The sequence below is a fragment of the Pteropus vampyrus genome, unplaced genomic scaffold (assembly GCF_000151845.1).
Source record: "Pteropus vampyrus isolate Shadow unplaced genomic scaffold, Pvam_2.0 Scaffold98, whole genome shotgun sequence".
Lineage (NCBI taxonomy): Eukaryota > Metazoa > Chordata > Mammalia > Chiroptera > Pteropodidae > Pteropus > Pteropus vampyrus.
Window position 1 is genome coordinate 5,100,104 of NW_011888879.1, and position 14,661 is coordinate 5,114,764.

The following is a 14,661-nucleotide window of genomic DNA, read 5'->3' on the forward strand; positions in this document are numbered from 1 at the left end:
AAAAACAGACTCACAAATATAGAGGACAATCCTGTAATGGCCAGAGGGGAGGGGGGCTGGAGGACTGGGAGAAAGGGATGAAGGGTTAAAGAAGTACAAATTAGTAGTTAATAGATGGTCACGGGAATGGGGAGCACGGCAGAGGGAACGCAGTCAGCATTATTGCCATGGCTAGGTGGAGAGCCAGAGGGGAGAAAGAGCAATTAGGGGGATCATTTTATAAACTATATAAATGTCTAACCGATGTTCTGTATACTTGAAACTTATGATAAAATAAAATTTAGAAAAGGGATAAAAAAGAAAAAAAACCTAATAACTTTGTAACAAAAACCGGAATATAGTTACTTAAATCATGAGGCAATTAGCATGGTTCCCTTGAATCGTGTACTTAATTTTACTTCTTACCTTTTCGATTTTTTCATCCAGCATTCTGAAGAATTCTTGTTGGCTCTCAGAGATGTGCATGCTGAAAAACAAAGAGTAGTTAAGGGCATATTTCATTTTTTTTCTTAAACCTGGCTCTCTCAATAAAAATGCCGAGTCCCTAAACTTTGCGGGCAGATATTTATTTATTGCAGACTTTTCCACTGAAATACTCTGAAGTTACAGTAGGGATAAATGTTATTACAGTAATCTTAGAAATGCATTTCATAATAGTTTATCAGGGCTTATGATTTAAGAAATACAATTTCCTTGCAAAGCACATGTTATTTACAGTGATGTTTCTGGGAAGTGCATGCCAAATTTTTTCTTCAGATACCCATTTGTGATTTTAAAAACAGCATAGGCAAGCAGCACAGGCCATATTTCAACCCTGTGTGTAACTGTAAAAAAATATATATCCTAGTTATTATATCGAAAGGTGCAGTTTACAAAGGTTGTCAGTATCAGCATGCTGAACTGTTCAGCTGACTGATAGGTGTGGGCTGGCAGCGAATGAGCTGAGAACTTGACATTGGCCCTAAACACCTTCTGCATTGGCAATAGCGAATGTACCTCTCTGGGACTGAAAGTCCACCAGAATGCGGGACTAAGTCAGGAAGCAGATCTGAGCAGCACTCATCCTGTGTGTTTGCTTTTCTTGTGCCATATAACAGCACACGGAGTGAGACTTAGAAGGTGAGGAGAACAGAGAAGACGCAAAGGCTGCGGGGAGGAAGGGACCTTGGTTTTAATGACCATAGTTTCTACTTAGCAAACAGCAGTAGGTGTTCCAAGGAGGTTCGGGACGCTGGGGTGACAGACACACCACACAGCGCTTGTGTCGCTGGCCGTCGGTGCCTCCTGGTTGAAGTGGCTGTGGGTGGAGCAGGGACCTGGCTCTGGAGTAGCTTCTTCTCTTCAAGTCCAGATGCGGCGAGCAGCCTACCTGACATACCCCTTAGCATTATGCCTCATCCTTTAAGGGCCAGAGTGTGTGTGGCACAAGTGATCCCAAACCCTTTAGACCTCCTGTGACAGACAAGGGGGCCAAGGTTTTCCCATGTGTTAAATCAAGATTTAAAATCTGGGACCACAGTGGCATCAGCACCGACGCGAAAGGAAAACAAACGTATGTGACTAGCAATCAACTTTCACGGTTATAAAGGACTTTGACATACATCATGTCATTTTTGCCCATCTTTTACATGATCACTGAAAGAAAGTAAATGCCCTGTTTCAGAAACAGGCCCTGTCTTATTGCAGGTTTGAAGGGCGGGGCAGAATCTGGGATGATGAGAACATATTAAACGGTCTCTTCTCTGGCTGGACAGAAAAGCCTTTATGCATAGTTGAGTTTTCCCAGATTCTTCGTGGTTTTACATCTTTAAGAGCCACACATATTTTTCATTTGAGCCACTCTGGTTGCACGTCTTCTAAACTGTATACTCATTTATGGAGAATCGCTCACAAACATGACTCAGCTTTTACTTAGCGACTAGCGGCCACGTCTATGACCTTCAGTCACAACACTGTTCTGAGATGGCCCCCGAGCCTCTCAGACAGGGAGAGCTGGCCCTTCTCAAGCAAAACGGCCCGAACTATCAGGCTTTAGTTCTTTGCCCGCTTTTGAACTTTTCTCTCATTTCCTCTTGTCAGAGGAGGTATGAGTCCTCTTTCGGTTTCCTTCCCAGTTGCTGCTTCTACTCCATGCGTGGAAATAGCACAGCCAAGTTTATGAGAGTCATATCTAAAGTTATGTGTAAACAGGCTCCCAGGGAGAGCTGGGGGGATTTCTCCTGAGCGGGGAATATGGATGTCCTGGCATCCACTGTGGCTGCTCTGACGCTTTTGGGGCATCCTTCCTGTTCTTGGCCAAACTCTCAGTAGATAAGTTTGCTGAATAGCTCTGGGTCCTAGACAGGAAAGGTATCTCTATCTCTATCTCTATCTCTATCTCTATCTCTATCTCTATCTCTATCTCTCTCTCTCTCTATCTCTATCATCTCTATCTCTATCATCATCTATATCTATATCTGTACGTATATCTGTATCTATATCTATAGATCTATCTATCTATACTTATCAGTATAGAATATATTTATATATATACACACATATATATTAGTTTCTAGAAAATGCCAAAAGACGTCATAAAAATGGCAATTTTAGGAGTTGATGTTCATCGTGGAAACATGTAGGTTAGAATTCCTAGCATATATCGCTTTGCATGTAACAGGAGGGCAATAAATGTTTAATTAACTGACCAAGTGATCTCTATGCAAATTTATGTGATTCATGACCCCGCACAGAGGCGGCACAGTGTGTTAGCAGGGGTGAGGTATAAGCCTCTGATTCTTCATCTGTAAAAGCGGAGGGCTGGTCTCGGAGGTCTCTTCCCCAGTCATTCTATGACTGTTACTAGCTCCCATGAACTCTTTCACTGAAATGCAGCAACATCAAAACAGGGGCGTGAGGTTAGCACTCATACATACGCACATCAGACAAACAAGAGGGGAAGCCTTAAGTAAAAGCGACTCTGCGAATATGTCTGCCACCCCTGTGATCGAGGATGCCCAGGCTCAGAGGTCCATATCAGGAGCTTGGGACCCAAGGTGATGGTGACGAGCTCAGGCTGCATATACGGTAAAGCAAGAACAGAAACCTCAGTGGTTTAGGTTTTGTGTAGTTTTACCACATCTTTCCTAACTATTAAAAAAAAAAAGTATCTCTTGATTAAAACAAACTGAACAAGAGCCACCCAACCCAGAATTAATTAGACAAGCCAGTGTATTTTCAACCCCACCTGAATCTGGAACTAAATATTTACCTGACTCTGGGGTAGAGAATACAACCATTAGGAAGTAAAAGACCATTTTCATTTTCTCAGGGGCCCTTTGAGAAACAATTCTAACCAAACATAGGCAACTGGCCTTCAGTCAGGTACGTCTCTATAATCACACTCCTCTGATACAGAAACGCTGCCTGATTTTTCTCTGTCTCAGAGAGTTTGAACATCCCTGCCTGCCTCTGCCTCAATGAAAAACCTATCAAGAAGAGTCACCCACCGGACTGGTTTGCTATCTTGCCACCGTGAAGTACAGTACATAGACTGTGTTAGACAGGAGAGACTGCGTGGAAGGCTGACTTATTTATGATCAAACCCCGATGCACTAAATGAGCTTATCAGATAAACTCCAGTGGTCCTGGAAGAGTGGCAGACACATCCAGATGGGGCGAACGCCCGCACGAGGTCTCTGTTACCTGTGCGTCATCTTAGGTACGACGTACCTGAGATCATGAGGCTGCTCTCCATGGGTCTGTCTCGAAGAGAAGCTCCGAAATCTCTCCGACAGAGACAGACACAACGTTTTTACTCAGGTGAAATAAATTACCCTGTATCAACTGACTTCTGCCTAGATAAATGTGGATGTCTGGCCTCTTCTTATGTGGAGACTGTACCAACACTGGTTTAATACTAGTTTTTAATCGAGACTATAAACTGCGCCGTGAAAAACAGTCCCTGGGTAATGACTCGGTTCTAAAATGCTTTCTGATGCACAATTTGATGATGGTGAGTGAGGAGTGAGGAAGAAGAAAAGCACGCTGGCTTTCTATCTTTCTTCAAGATGTTAGAAAGGGATGATTGAATTGTTTATGATTTTGCATATAAATTACAAATACTTGATGGCTAAGATTAATTAGATCCAAAGATCTTTTATAAAAGCCTGTATGTTGGTGCCTGCTGTAACTAAAAAAGCTTAACGATTTCAGTAATTCCTATTTCTCTCTAATAAATACGACTCAACCTTGGAAAACCCAGTGCACTTCTTGGGACCTCCAGCTGGCGCTGGCAAAGCTCTCATGACTTAACCTTGAGCCAGCAGAAGGTCTTCTTTCTGCAACTTCTCAGCTTCATGAGACAAGGGATGACAACGCGATGGAATCTTAATGACAAGCAAGCAAATGAACGTAAGGTAGATAAAATGAGCTTTAGAGCTGAAAGATACATGGCTTTCGTGTTTAGTGACTTAAAAAAAAAAAAAGCTTCTAGATAATAAAAACTTAAGCCACAAGAGTATGAGGAAGCAAGGTCTTCATGCCCTAAGAGTTTACCTGCAAAGATGAAATTCAATTACTCAGTGGGTTCCTGGCAAATCTTGGCCAGAACACAGCTATTTCTTCATGATCACCATTATTTTTCAACTGGACCTCAGGGAAGAGGGGTTGATTCTAATCCTCACATTATGACACACCCTTGCTAGGAGCTAATGACCATGACAACAACCTAGAGCTACCTTATCTTCCTCCCACGCAACTGTGGATTTATTTTAGTTGTTTTTAACTTAACATAAGAGTGCATCATGCTCTATATCATCAGTCAGGGCTTGCTCATTTCTTCTGTTTTATTTTGCTAAGGTCCATCCAGCGTTGTAATTGCTGCAGTACATTCATTTTAACTAATTTAAATATTAACTTTAAATGAACTCATTTAATATTAACTTTAATATTCCATTGTGTGAATATAGTGTCGTTTGTTTGCCTAATTTCCTGTTAAAGGGCATTTGGGTGGTTTCTAATTACTAAGGTTCTTACCAAGCGCCAGATGTTGTGATAAGCACTGGGCACACGTTATTTCATTTAATCTCCAGACCATAAGACAGGGTTGCTCACCTCCATTTTTCTCTGAGAAAACTGAAGCTCAAAGACATTAGTCACTTGCCTGAGATCACAAAGTCAATAAGAATGTGTGCTATGTGTTGCATCAAATGAAGAAGTGAGGATTATCTGCCTTTATTATTAATCAGTCTGCCATTATTTGGTATAAGACTGTCTTTCCATTCATGAGAAAAGAAATTATTTTATTTGATGCAAATGCACAATAATTAAGAGTCTCCTTGATCCTATATGTCAGCAGGTGGGAGAAGTAAACTCTTCTTGGCCCTCTAGGAAGATTTCTTAGTTGAATTCCAGGAACCCCATGTTCTGACTCATAGTTTAGAACACACACGCACACACACACACGCGCATATGCACACACTCACGAGCATGCTGCTGTGTGGGAAACAGAGGATTTTCTTCATAATTTTAATGTAAACACATGAGCCAATTTAATCAGCTTCTCCAAGAACTTCAGCCCATGCCAGTTTGCAAGCGTGCCGTTTTAGTGTGAAAAAGTTAAATAACCATTTGCTCTAAAGGGAAAAAAGAAATCTTCCTTAATCCAGTCTCTCCTTAGAACTCCTAGATAAGGGAAACACTTAAAAAAACGACACCTATCAAATGGCTTGGATGTAAAGATGATTGACTCTGTCCTCAGATGTTTGTTATCCCCAAGGGCTGATGACGCCAGTGAAGGGAACACGGGAGGCTGTGATCACAGCGTTCTACTCATCCATGGGTACAAAATCCGGTTGTACCATTATACTGACATTGCACATGATAAGTGGATTTTAAAATGTCTCCTTTTCTTTGAAATGAAAAACATGAAATCTTTGAGCTCATGCACCACCCCCTGAAGAGTCCTGACCTCCGTATCACGGTAGCCATGGCTGTAGCAATGCCACAGGCACTGGGCCAGGTTAAAGGGATTATGAACTAGGTTATTTTTGTCTCAATTTCCTGGGAGGAACCAGAGATAATACAACTTCCTCTGATTGTGATTTTGACTCGTGGGGCTACAATTACGTATACGTAATGGTCCCATTGATTTAGGGAGTGGGGTGACTGTTCAAAGGTACTAATATGATCAGGACCCCCCAGGGAATTTATGCACATTTTGAGAGAATACCACAAAAGCAACTTGGAGCCTCTAGGATAACGGAGCCTCTTCGAAGAAAGGAGAGGTAGCTTCAAAGTCACATAAAGTGCATTTCAGTTTATTACCAAGGTAGATTCAGTTCTAGAACAATCTAGAAAACTACTCATTATTCTCTTTTAACTTTTTAATTGTGAAAAACATAACACATGGAAAAGAAAACATGGTATTTGCATGTTTTTAAATAATAATAATTAAAGGGACACCCATGTAATCACCACTCGGATTAATCCATTTCCCGTTTGCCCCAAGAATCCTCGCTAGAGGTGGATGCCGTGTTCATCCCGAGATAACTCACAGATTATAGTCCTAACCTTACCCCCAAAGTTTGCCACAAAATATCTCGTTTTATTACTATTTCACATCACTGTAGTATATCGTTAGTCTTTGGAAATAAACGACATTTTTCTATTTATAGCATTCTGTTTTTAGTAGTGGTATTTCTATTTACAAAATACAGTAATTCTCGATCGCCGAAAATGTCAAATCCTAAATATTCCGCTTTGTGTTGTTCCGTGCTTTCAAATTTACCATATGAAAAAAATTATTTAATAGCTGATCATCATATACATTTCTGTTACATTAGGATTAGCAACAAGTTCTCTTTAGAAATACCTCCAAGAACAGTTTTTATATTTCATTTTCATATTGAAAACGAGTCAGATTCGTTTCAGCCTCAAAGAGAGTGTTTATGTAAAATTAAGTTAAAGCTGGCAGCGAGTTGCACTTTTTTTTTTTTCTAAATGGGAAATGGGTTAAAGAATAGAACCCAGGGTCCCATCGTCTTCCGTTTAATCAGAAAGAACCCCTACACTAAATTTAATGCCTTTTCATTTTCTTGCTTGTCTTTATTACCTTACCATATACATATATACAAACATATATATGTAATATCGCTAAGTTCTGCCTATTTTTCAACTTTATATGAATAAAACTACATGGAGGCAGGTACCACTCCTTACTTTACTGCCACAATCTTATGTTCATGAGATTCCTCCATCTTTATATGTGTAGCTACAGAGCATTCATTTCCATGAATATGCAGTATTTTTACCATAAGAATGCACCATATTTTTGTTAGCCATTATATTTTTGAGGGACGCTTGTGTTTTACCTTCGAGAGCTTCAAAAGCTCATAAAACCATGCTGCTATGGATATTTCTTCTGGCACACATGCCCTAGAGTTTCACTAGTATATGTATCTGAGAGTGAAGTTTGTTGCGGAGAAGGACTATGTAGGGACAATTTTACTAGATAATACAGATTGTTTTTTGAAGCATTTGTACCAGTGTGTATTCCCACCAGCAGGAGTTAAGAGTGCCTTTGTTCCAAATTCTGGTCAACCCTTTGTATTGTCAGAGTTCTAAATTTTTGCTTATCTTGTTGCATGAACTGGCTTTTGTTCATATACAGTGGCCATTCATGTTTCCTCTTCAGTCAAATGGTTGTTCATGTCTTTAGCCTGTTTTTCTATGCATTCTCTGTCTTACTTAGTGATTTGTAGAATCACTTCATGTATTCTGGAAATCCGACTATTTTCAATTATGTGCATTGAAAACCATTCCATTACTTTGTGGCCTTTTACTCTCCCTTTCAGTATATTCGATAAACAGAAGTTCTCAATTTTAATATGATCATAATAATTAATCATTTTCCTTATGATCTACATCTTTTGTGACTTATTCGAAAATTTTCCCTACCCCGTGTTCATAAAAATATTCCCCTTTATTTTCTTCTAACTGGTTTTCAATATCCACTCTGGGTCTGTTTTGGGACTGTCTATTATTTTCTGTTAGACCAAACCACACCAGTTGCAATTACTGAAGCTTTATAACAAGTCTTGATTATCTGGTAGGCAATATAAAACTCACTCTGAAAATATTTTTAGCTTTAAAAATAAGATAACAAAATGGAAACCAGAACTTACTTGGCTCTGGGTTGATGAACTAATCCTGGAATCTCTTTATTTGTTTTAAGTCTTGCATTGGAACTGGCACTTTTTTCCTGAAACACATAAATGTACACATTAAAAGAAAGGATGAGAATCAGCAATTTGATGACAGCATAAATTTTCATCGCACAAATACTAGATTTGTTTGGAACTCTCCACAGTTGGTTCCTTCACAAGGACAAAAGCCCTTGCAAAGATGTTGCATGGTCCAGGTAGAACTGTCAAATATTTTAACTGGGAGCATGGTCATGAAAAGAGCAATAGCTTTATAACAACTATGACTCTGTTTAGAAAAGTAAGTACAACTAATATTTGATTTTTAGGGTGAGTTATTGAAAATGGTAAGAGAATCAAAGAACAGAAGATTCTAGTGTCAAAAAAGAGCAGCGGAAGGACAATCACTGCCTCTGCTGACTTGCCCAGGTTAACCGACTTCAATGCGTTTTATTTGTAAAAGACAACGGTGGTTATTGAGACATAAAGTTTGCGCAAGGCCCTAACAGTAACAGGGATAAGAACATGACTAAAAAATAACCGTTTTCCACCCACAACAAATATTGGGATTGAATTCAGTTGAATTAATAAAATTCAATACCAGCCTGTATTCAAGAGGCACTTTTTGGCTGTTAGCCTGGTCTGATTTCTTATGCCCAGTAAACCAACCACATGGGAAAGAAACACCCCCAAGTCTTAAAATACTGATATATCAGTAAGCACACCATCTCAATCATATTACTGCTCTGTATTTTTACAAACACTGTATTTTTAAAAATATTAGAGATACTTTATAATTTGCTCACAAAACATACCCTTAAAATGAAATGAAAGGCTAAACTAATTTAAATTTAGAATATATACTAATATTTAAGTAACTGTATACACTCAAGGAAGCTGAGGTGTGGCAATAATTAAAGACCCAGATTAGAGAGAGGCATAAAAACTCGTTCTCAACCACTTGCAGAGTGATGTGGGATGGCACAAAAGAGATGGTCCCAAAATGAACTCAAAATTTGAAGTCCATATTTCTCTTAGGACAGCAAAAGCCATTGATGTCAATGAACCTCCAAGGATTTACATGCCCTCATTGTTATTATTTATCATTTAACACGAGCTTATCTGTATAACATTGGTATTCCAAACCAGAATGTAATTTTGTTTGTGATCTTCTAGGAGGAAAAAAATGAATCATTATGATTCTTTTGAAGTTTACCTTACTTTCACTGAACTTAAGAATGTTTTCATGAATATTTAAAAAATATGATCGACGTATTGTTTCTTCTGCTGATGGGGTCAGAGAACAACAGATGAACTACCTTGTTTTTTACAAAGCAGAGGGGAGAACAACTAGAAAGTCTAACGCGATAACTCCAGGAGGGTGGGCCTACGTCCCCTCTTCCCCATCTGGGCCACAGTGCCTGGCACCTCATGGGAGGCGCTTACCAAATATTAGTAGAATTAATCAACTTCCTTTTAACAGTTAGAGATACAAATAGCTCAAATGTAGTCTCTCTGCTGGACCAAAGACGTAGGTTCCCTCCACCTTAGTCATTTTTCTCCCTTAAACTTTCTGTACGCATAGATTAAGCATTAAAAATGGACCTATTTGATATGACAGAACCTTATACTTTTTCTCTAGTCACATAACTTCTCGAACTCTTTGAAACTAAATGACACATGGCAATTTCAAACATTGCTGGGTCAGGTAAGTGGCTTCTAATTTTAAGGATACAGATGACATACAACGGTATGGGTTATATTCAATTTATTAAACTGTACCCTTCATAATTACATTGCCTCGCCAAATCTTCCTTCAAAACACATCGTGTGGTTGCTAAGCAAAGAAGGAATTTCCCCCAAATAACAGAAACTCAACGGATGAGCAGAGCCCTCCTACTCAGGTGACCCCTCAGGACAGCACACACAGGTATGCACTTCTGGGAAGTGTGAGGGCCAAAGGTGGGAGGGAGGCAAAGGGAGGAAATGCGGCTTCAGACTTCAGAGAAAAATAAAGTACATTAAATTACATAGAGCTTTCTATCCCTTATATATTTATAATGTATTTGTTTTTACAAATCACCACTCACCAAAGTCCATAATAACGACTCACTGAGCACTTACTATGTCAGGCACTATTTTAAGTGATTGACAGACATGAACTCCTTTTAATGTTCATAAATATTTACACATATCAACTCATTTTTATGCCCACAATACCTCTCTGAGATAGGTACCATTATTAGCGCCATTTTTATAGATGAGGAAGCTGGGGCACAGAGAGGCGAAGCACTTACCTGAGATCATACACTTAAGTGACAGTGTTAGGATCTGAACCCATGCAGAATGGCCCCAGAGTCCATGCTATTAGCCACTGGCCAGCAGTTCTCAAACTTTTTAGTATCAAGATCTCTTTGCTATAGTCTCCAAATTTTAATACATTTCATTCTACAATATGAAAAAACCATATTTATTAAAATCACCATCAATCTCATCAGAAAAATTGGGACAGAAGCTGTCAAACTCATGGTGGTATAAAGTTTTCCAAAATTCTACTTTTGGTTTAAAGTCTGAATTTCATGACTGGCAACAAATACTGCCAATTGTTTCCTTTGAAGTGACAAGTTCTCTGCATTCACCTTTGAGAAAAGTTTTGCCGAATACCCAAGTCTGAAGAAATACTTTGTCTATTTCCCATTTCATCATGTAGACTATAAAAAAAACATATGCATCCAACATGCAGGATTTAATAAAATTAAGTAATTTTTACCGTTTCATAAAGGACATTCTTAAGTGGAAATGGAACGCATCCTTCCACGATGAGTGCATGGAGGCAGAAATACAGTGACTGCTGATGGGGTCTGGTGGCGCTGCCTGGATCTGTGCTAAAGGGTCAGCGGTTTTTCTTCCCTCGCTTTTGCACCATCAGTGCAAATGTCAACACAGCAAAAAAGGCAAAGCGTTTCTTAGTTATTATTAGGAAAATCAGCTGGAGGAGTCCCTGAGAAGGTCTCGGGAACTTTTAGAGTCTGAAGGCCACAGCGTCTACTTCTTTTGCAGAGAAAAGAAGTACTGATTATTTAGTTATGCTACATGCCTTATTTAAAATATTTAACCACCTTATGAGGTAGAATTTATATTCTATAAAATTCCCCCATTATTAATGCATGATTAAGTGATTTTAATGAATTTACAGAGCTGTGCAATTATCGCCACGATCCAGTTTTAGAAAAGTTCTATCATCCCAAAACATTTCCTCACATCCATTTGCAGTTATTTCATGTTCTCATGTGTAGGCCTGGGAAACCACGAGTCTGCTTTCCATCTATGAATTTGCCTTTTCTAGATTCATATAAATGAAATATATATTCCTATCTATCTATCTATCTATCTATCTATCTATCTATATATATATAACCTTTTGTGTCTGGCATTTTTCACTCAGTAAAATGTTTTTGAGGTTCATCCATATTGTAGCAAATTTCAGCATTTCACTTATTTTAATGGCTAAATAACATTCCAATGTAGGATATACCGCCTTTGTTTATTCGTTCATCTCTTTGGGGCCATTGGATTGTTCCCAGACAGCAGTTGTTATGAATAACCTGCTATGACCATTCGCATACGAGTCTTTGTGGGGACATATATTTTCATTTCTCTTGGGCAGATCCCTAGGAGTGGAATTGCTAGATTATGTGACATGGTAAATTTACACTGAACTATTTAAGATGTCACCAAACTTTTCGAAAATGGAAAAGCGCCGGATTCCCCCATCGGCTTTCCACAGGGCAGTTTCCAAACCCAGCCCCGGGGTCCAGGGGTCCACTGGAGGAGCAAACGTGTCAACTTTGTGACACTCAGGGGCTCCATCAGCTGAAAAACACCTCCATGTTTCAAAAACGTTTGCAAACTAATGTCAGGTAGTGACAGGTTTATTTAAACAGCAAATCGAACAACTTTCTCCTGGCGCCTGGAATAATTTTATTTCTTTGTGAACAGAACACACCTGTCAGTGTCTAGAGTAGACTTGTCTTTCCCTTCTTAGTTTCTCTGATGCTGGCGACAGTCAGACCAACCGAATTCATGCTACTGCTCCCGGACCCCTGGGTGGCATCTCTCTAAGGGAAAGTCACGCTACCAACAGGAACTGACAGTTTCTTCAAAAAATTCCCTCAAACTTCACCTCCCTGTTGGCCAGAGATAAAACTTCTTTTTCCCATCACGTTCTTGCCGGTGGTGTCCCACAGAGTCTCAGGGGACTTAGGCAGCGGCGGCCTTGTGAGGTTTCCTGAGTTGGTTCTGGGTTGGAAGTGTGGGAGAAACCTCACTTTCTTTTTTGGGGGGCCCAGCAGTATAAAGAAATCTCAGGGTCTGATGGACGCAGGAAGCTGGAGGCTGAGAGGAAAGCAGTGGAGGTCGGAGTAACAGCTCCAGAGGCTGCTGATGAGGAACTGACTCGGAGGAAAGACACAAAGACACCAAACAGAAACTCTCACGGGGTTCCTCTCCATGCACAGAGCGTGTTCGTGTGTACATTTGAACCACTGCATCTCACAAAGTACATGAACACTGGAAAAGGTTATTTATTAACTAGAATTAGGAGATTGGTGCGGTGGGGCACACATATTTAAAGAATAAGAACACATTCAGCTATAAATAAATGAGTAATCATTCCGGCTTTTGGGATATAACCCACAGAATGTATTCTTTCTAAGAGCACAATCTCATTTGATGTTGTACGTGCGATTTCTCAAGTAGTATTAACATGAGATAGCACACTGCCTACTTCAAATATAAAGAAGTTTTATCTTCTGTCTTCTGAATGATGGTGATTAGCTGAGAATGTCTGGATGGAAACAAATGGTAAGGCCGAAGCTTCTAGATGCAGCTGTTGACTTGGGCCCACCAGTATCATTATAGTTACGTAAAGTCAACACCTCCCTTAAAGTCACCTGCTCAAAGAGATTATTAGAATTATTAGTATTTTGTTGAAATTATTTAGTAGTGATGAAGCTGGCATGAAAATTCTCGGCTTTATGGAAATCTTTTTTCTATAAATTAAAATACAACCATGTACATCATTTTATATCAAACAAATGTTAAGTGGGGCAAGTCAGTTTTAAAGCATCTAATATTTTTCACATAGTGGCTTCTCAAGTCTCATTGAAAACATTTAAAATATTCTTTAAAAAGTAAACAGCATTGTAAGGAATTGCTCAGAACAGATTTAATCGTATACCAACAAATCCAGAACAAAGTCATTAAGTCACTATGTCAGTAATTTAAAAGAAGCAAACTATAACATTAGAAATTCCACTGAGAATCACAAATTAAGAATATCTTCAACAAGGTGCCGTATCTTCAGGTTTTTCAAAGAAATATATACACATCCAGAGAACTAACTAATTTCAAAGAACCATCTTCGATTTTTGCCCAAGATGTTTGTTTCAGTTAGGAAAGGGTAGTTTATGTTACAATAAAAAACAACCCCTTATATCAGTAGTTTAAGTTTATGTCTTGCACGTGCTACATGTCCAGCACAGGCTAGCAGAAGGGCTCTGCTTATTCTAACCCGGTGGAAAACCATAGCAGAGAAACCTAATAGCCCATGCTTCCCTAAAGCAGTGTTTCACAGTATTATGTGCCAGACTGTGCTTAGAAATCAGAGATACAATCGTCATCCACTAAAAAAGTGGACAGACGTTGAAAAAGGATAGAAGTATGTGTGATGACACCTAACGCAGAAGAGGAGGTCAGGGAAGCCTCCTGGAGGAGGAACCAGGCAGGGCTGGGTCTAGAGGAAAGGAATCATACCTTGGCAGGGGGAGAAGGGAACGTAGCACGTACTGAGAACCACACAGAGCCTGGCACAGCCAGAGAAAGCCCCGGGGTGCCAGGAGGGCACATGAGAGATAAGGTGGTGAGGTGGGCAGGGGCCGGGCTAGGAAGGGTTCATGCTAGGCCATCTGGATTTCCCTTTGAAACGAGGAGGAACAATGAAGGAGTTTGTGTAGCTTCTGGCAAAATATCAGAATTGTGTTTCAGAGGCGGAAGCAGAGAGGCCACGAGGAAGCTGTGCCAGTAAATGAGAAGAGAGTCTATGAAAGGCTGAACTAAGACAAGAGGGGTCAGCACAGCAGAAAACAGACCGCCTCTCCACTTCCCGCCTGTGTGACCCTGAGCAGATTACTCGACCTCTGCGCTTCAGTTCCTTCAGTTGTGAAATGGGGGTAAAAGCAAGTACCTGCTTTGCTGGGTCGCTTGTGATACAAGAAGCGTGCAGTAAATGATAGCTCCTATTAATATGATAGTTACTCTGGGAACAGGGACGAGATTTGAGAGCTGTCGAGAAGATTACTGTGTGCTCACTCCAGGCTGGGCAACTTGCTAAGCTTTGAGAGAAACAACGAGAAAAAGACAAACGAGATCCCTGCCCTTATTGAGCAATTGCAAATGTCATAGAAAAAATTAAAAAAAA

The 14,661-nt window shown here is 39.8% G+C and overlaps 1 protein-coding gene across 1 annotated transcript in view; it reads right to left on the reverse strand.

The window, feature by feature from the left end:
• CUNH1orf21 (chromosome unknown C1orf21 homolog) overlaps positions 1–14,661 on the reverse strand; it is a 125,559-nt gene that overhangs the window by 19,249 nt on the left and 91,649 nt on the right. Inside the window, exons 3-4 of the mRNA XM_011364547.1 lie at positions 8,166–8,242; positions 406–466 (exon numbers count right to left, since the gene is read on the reverse strand). Coding sequence (XP_011362849.1) covers positions 406–466; positions 8,166–8,242 — 138 coding nt within the window. The remainder of the gene's footprint in view (positions 1–405; positions 467–8,165; positions 8,243–14,661) is intronic.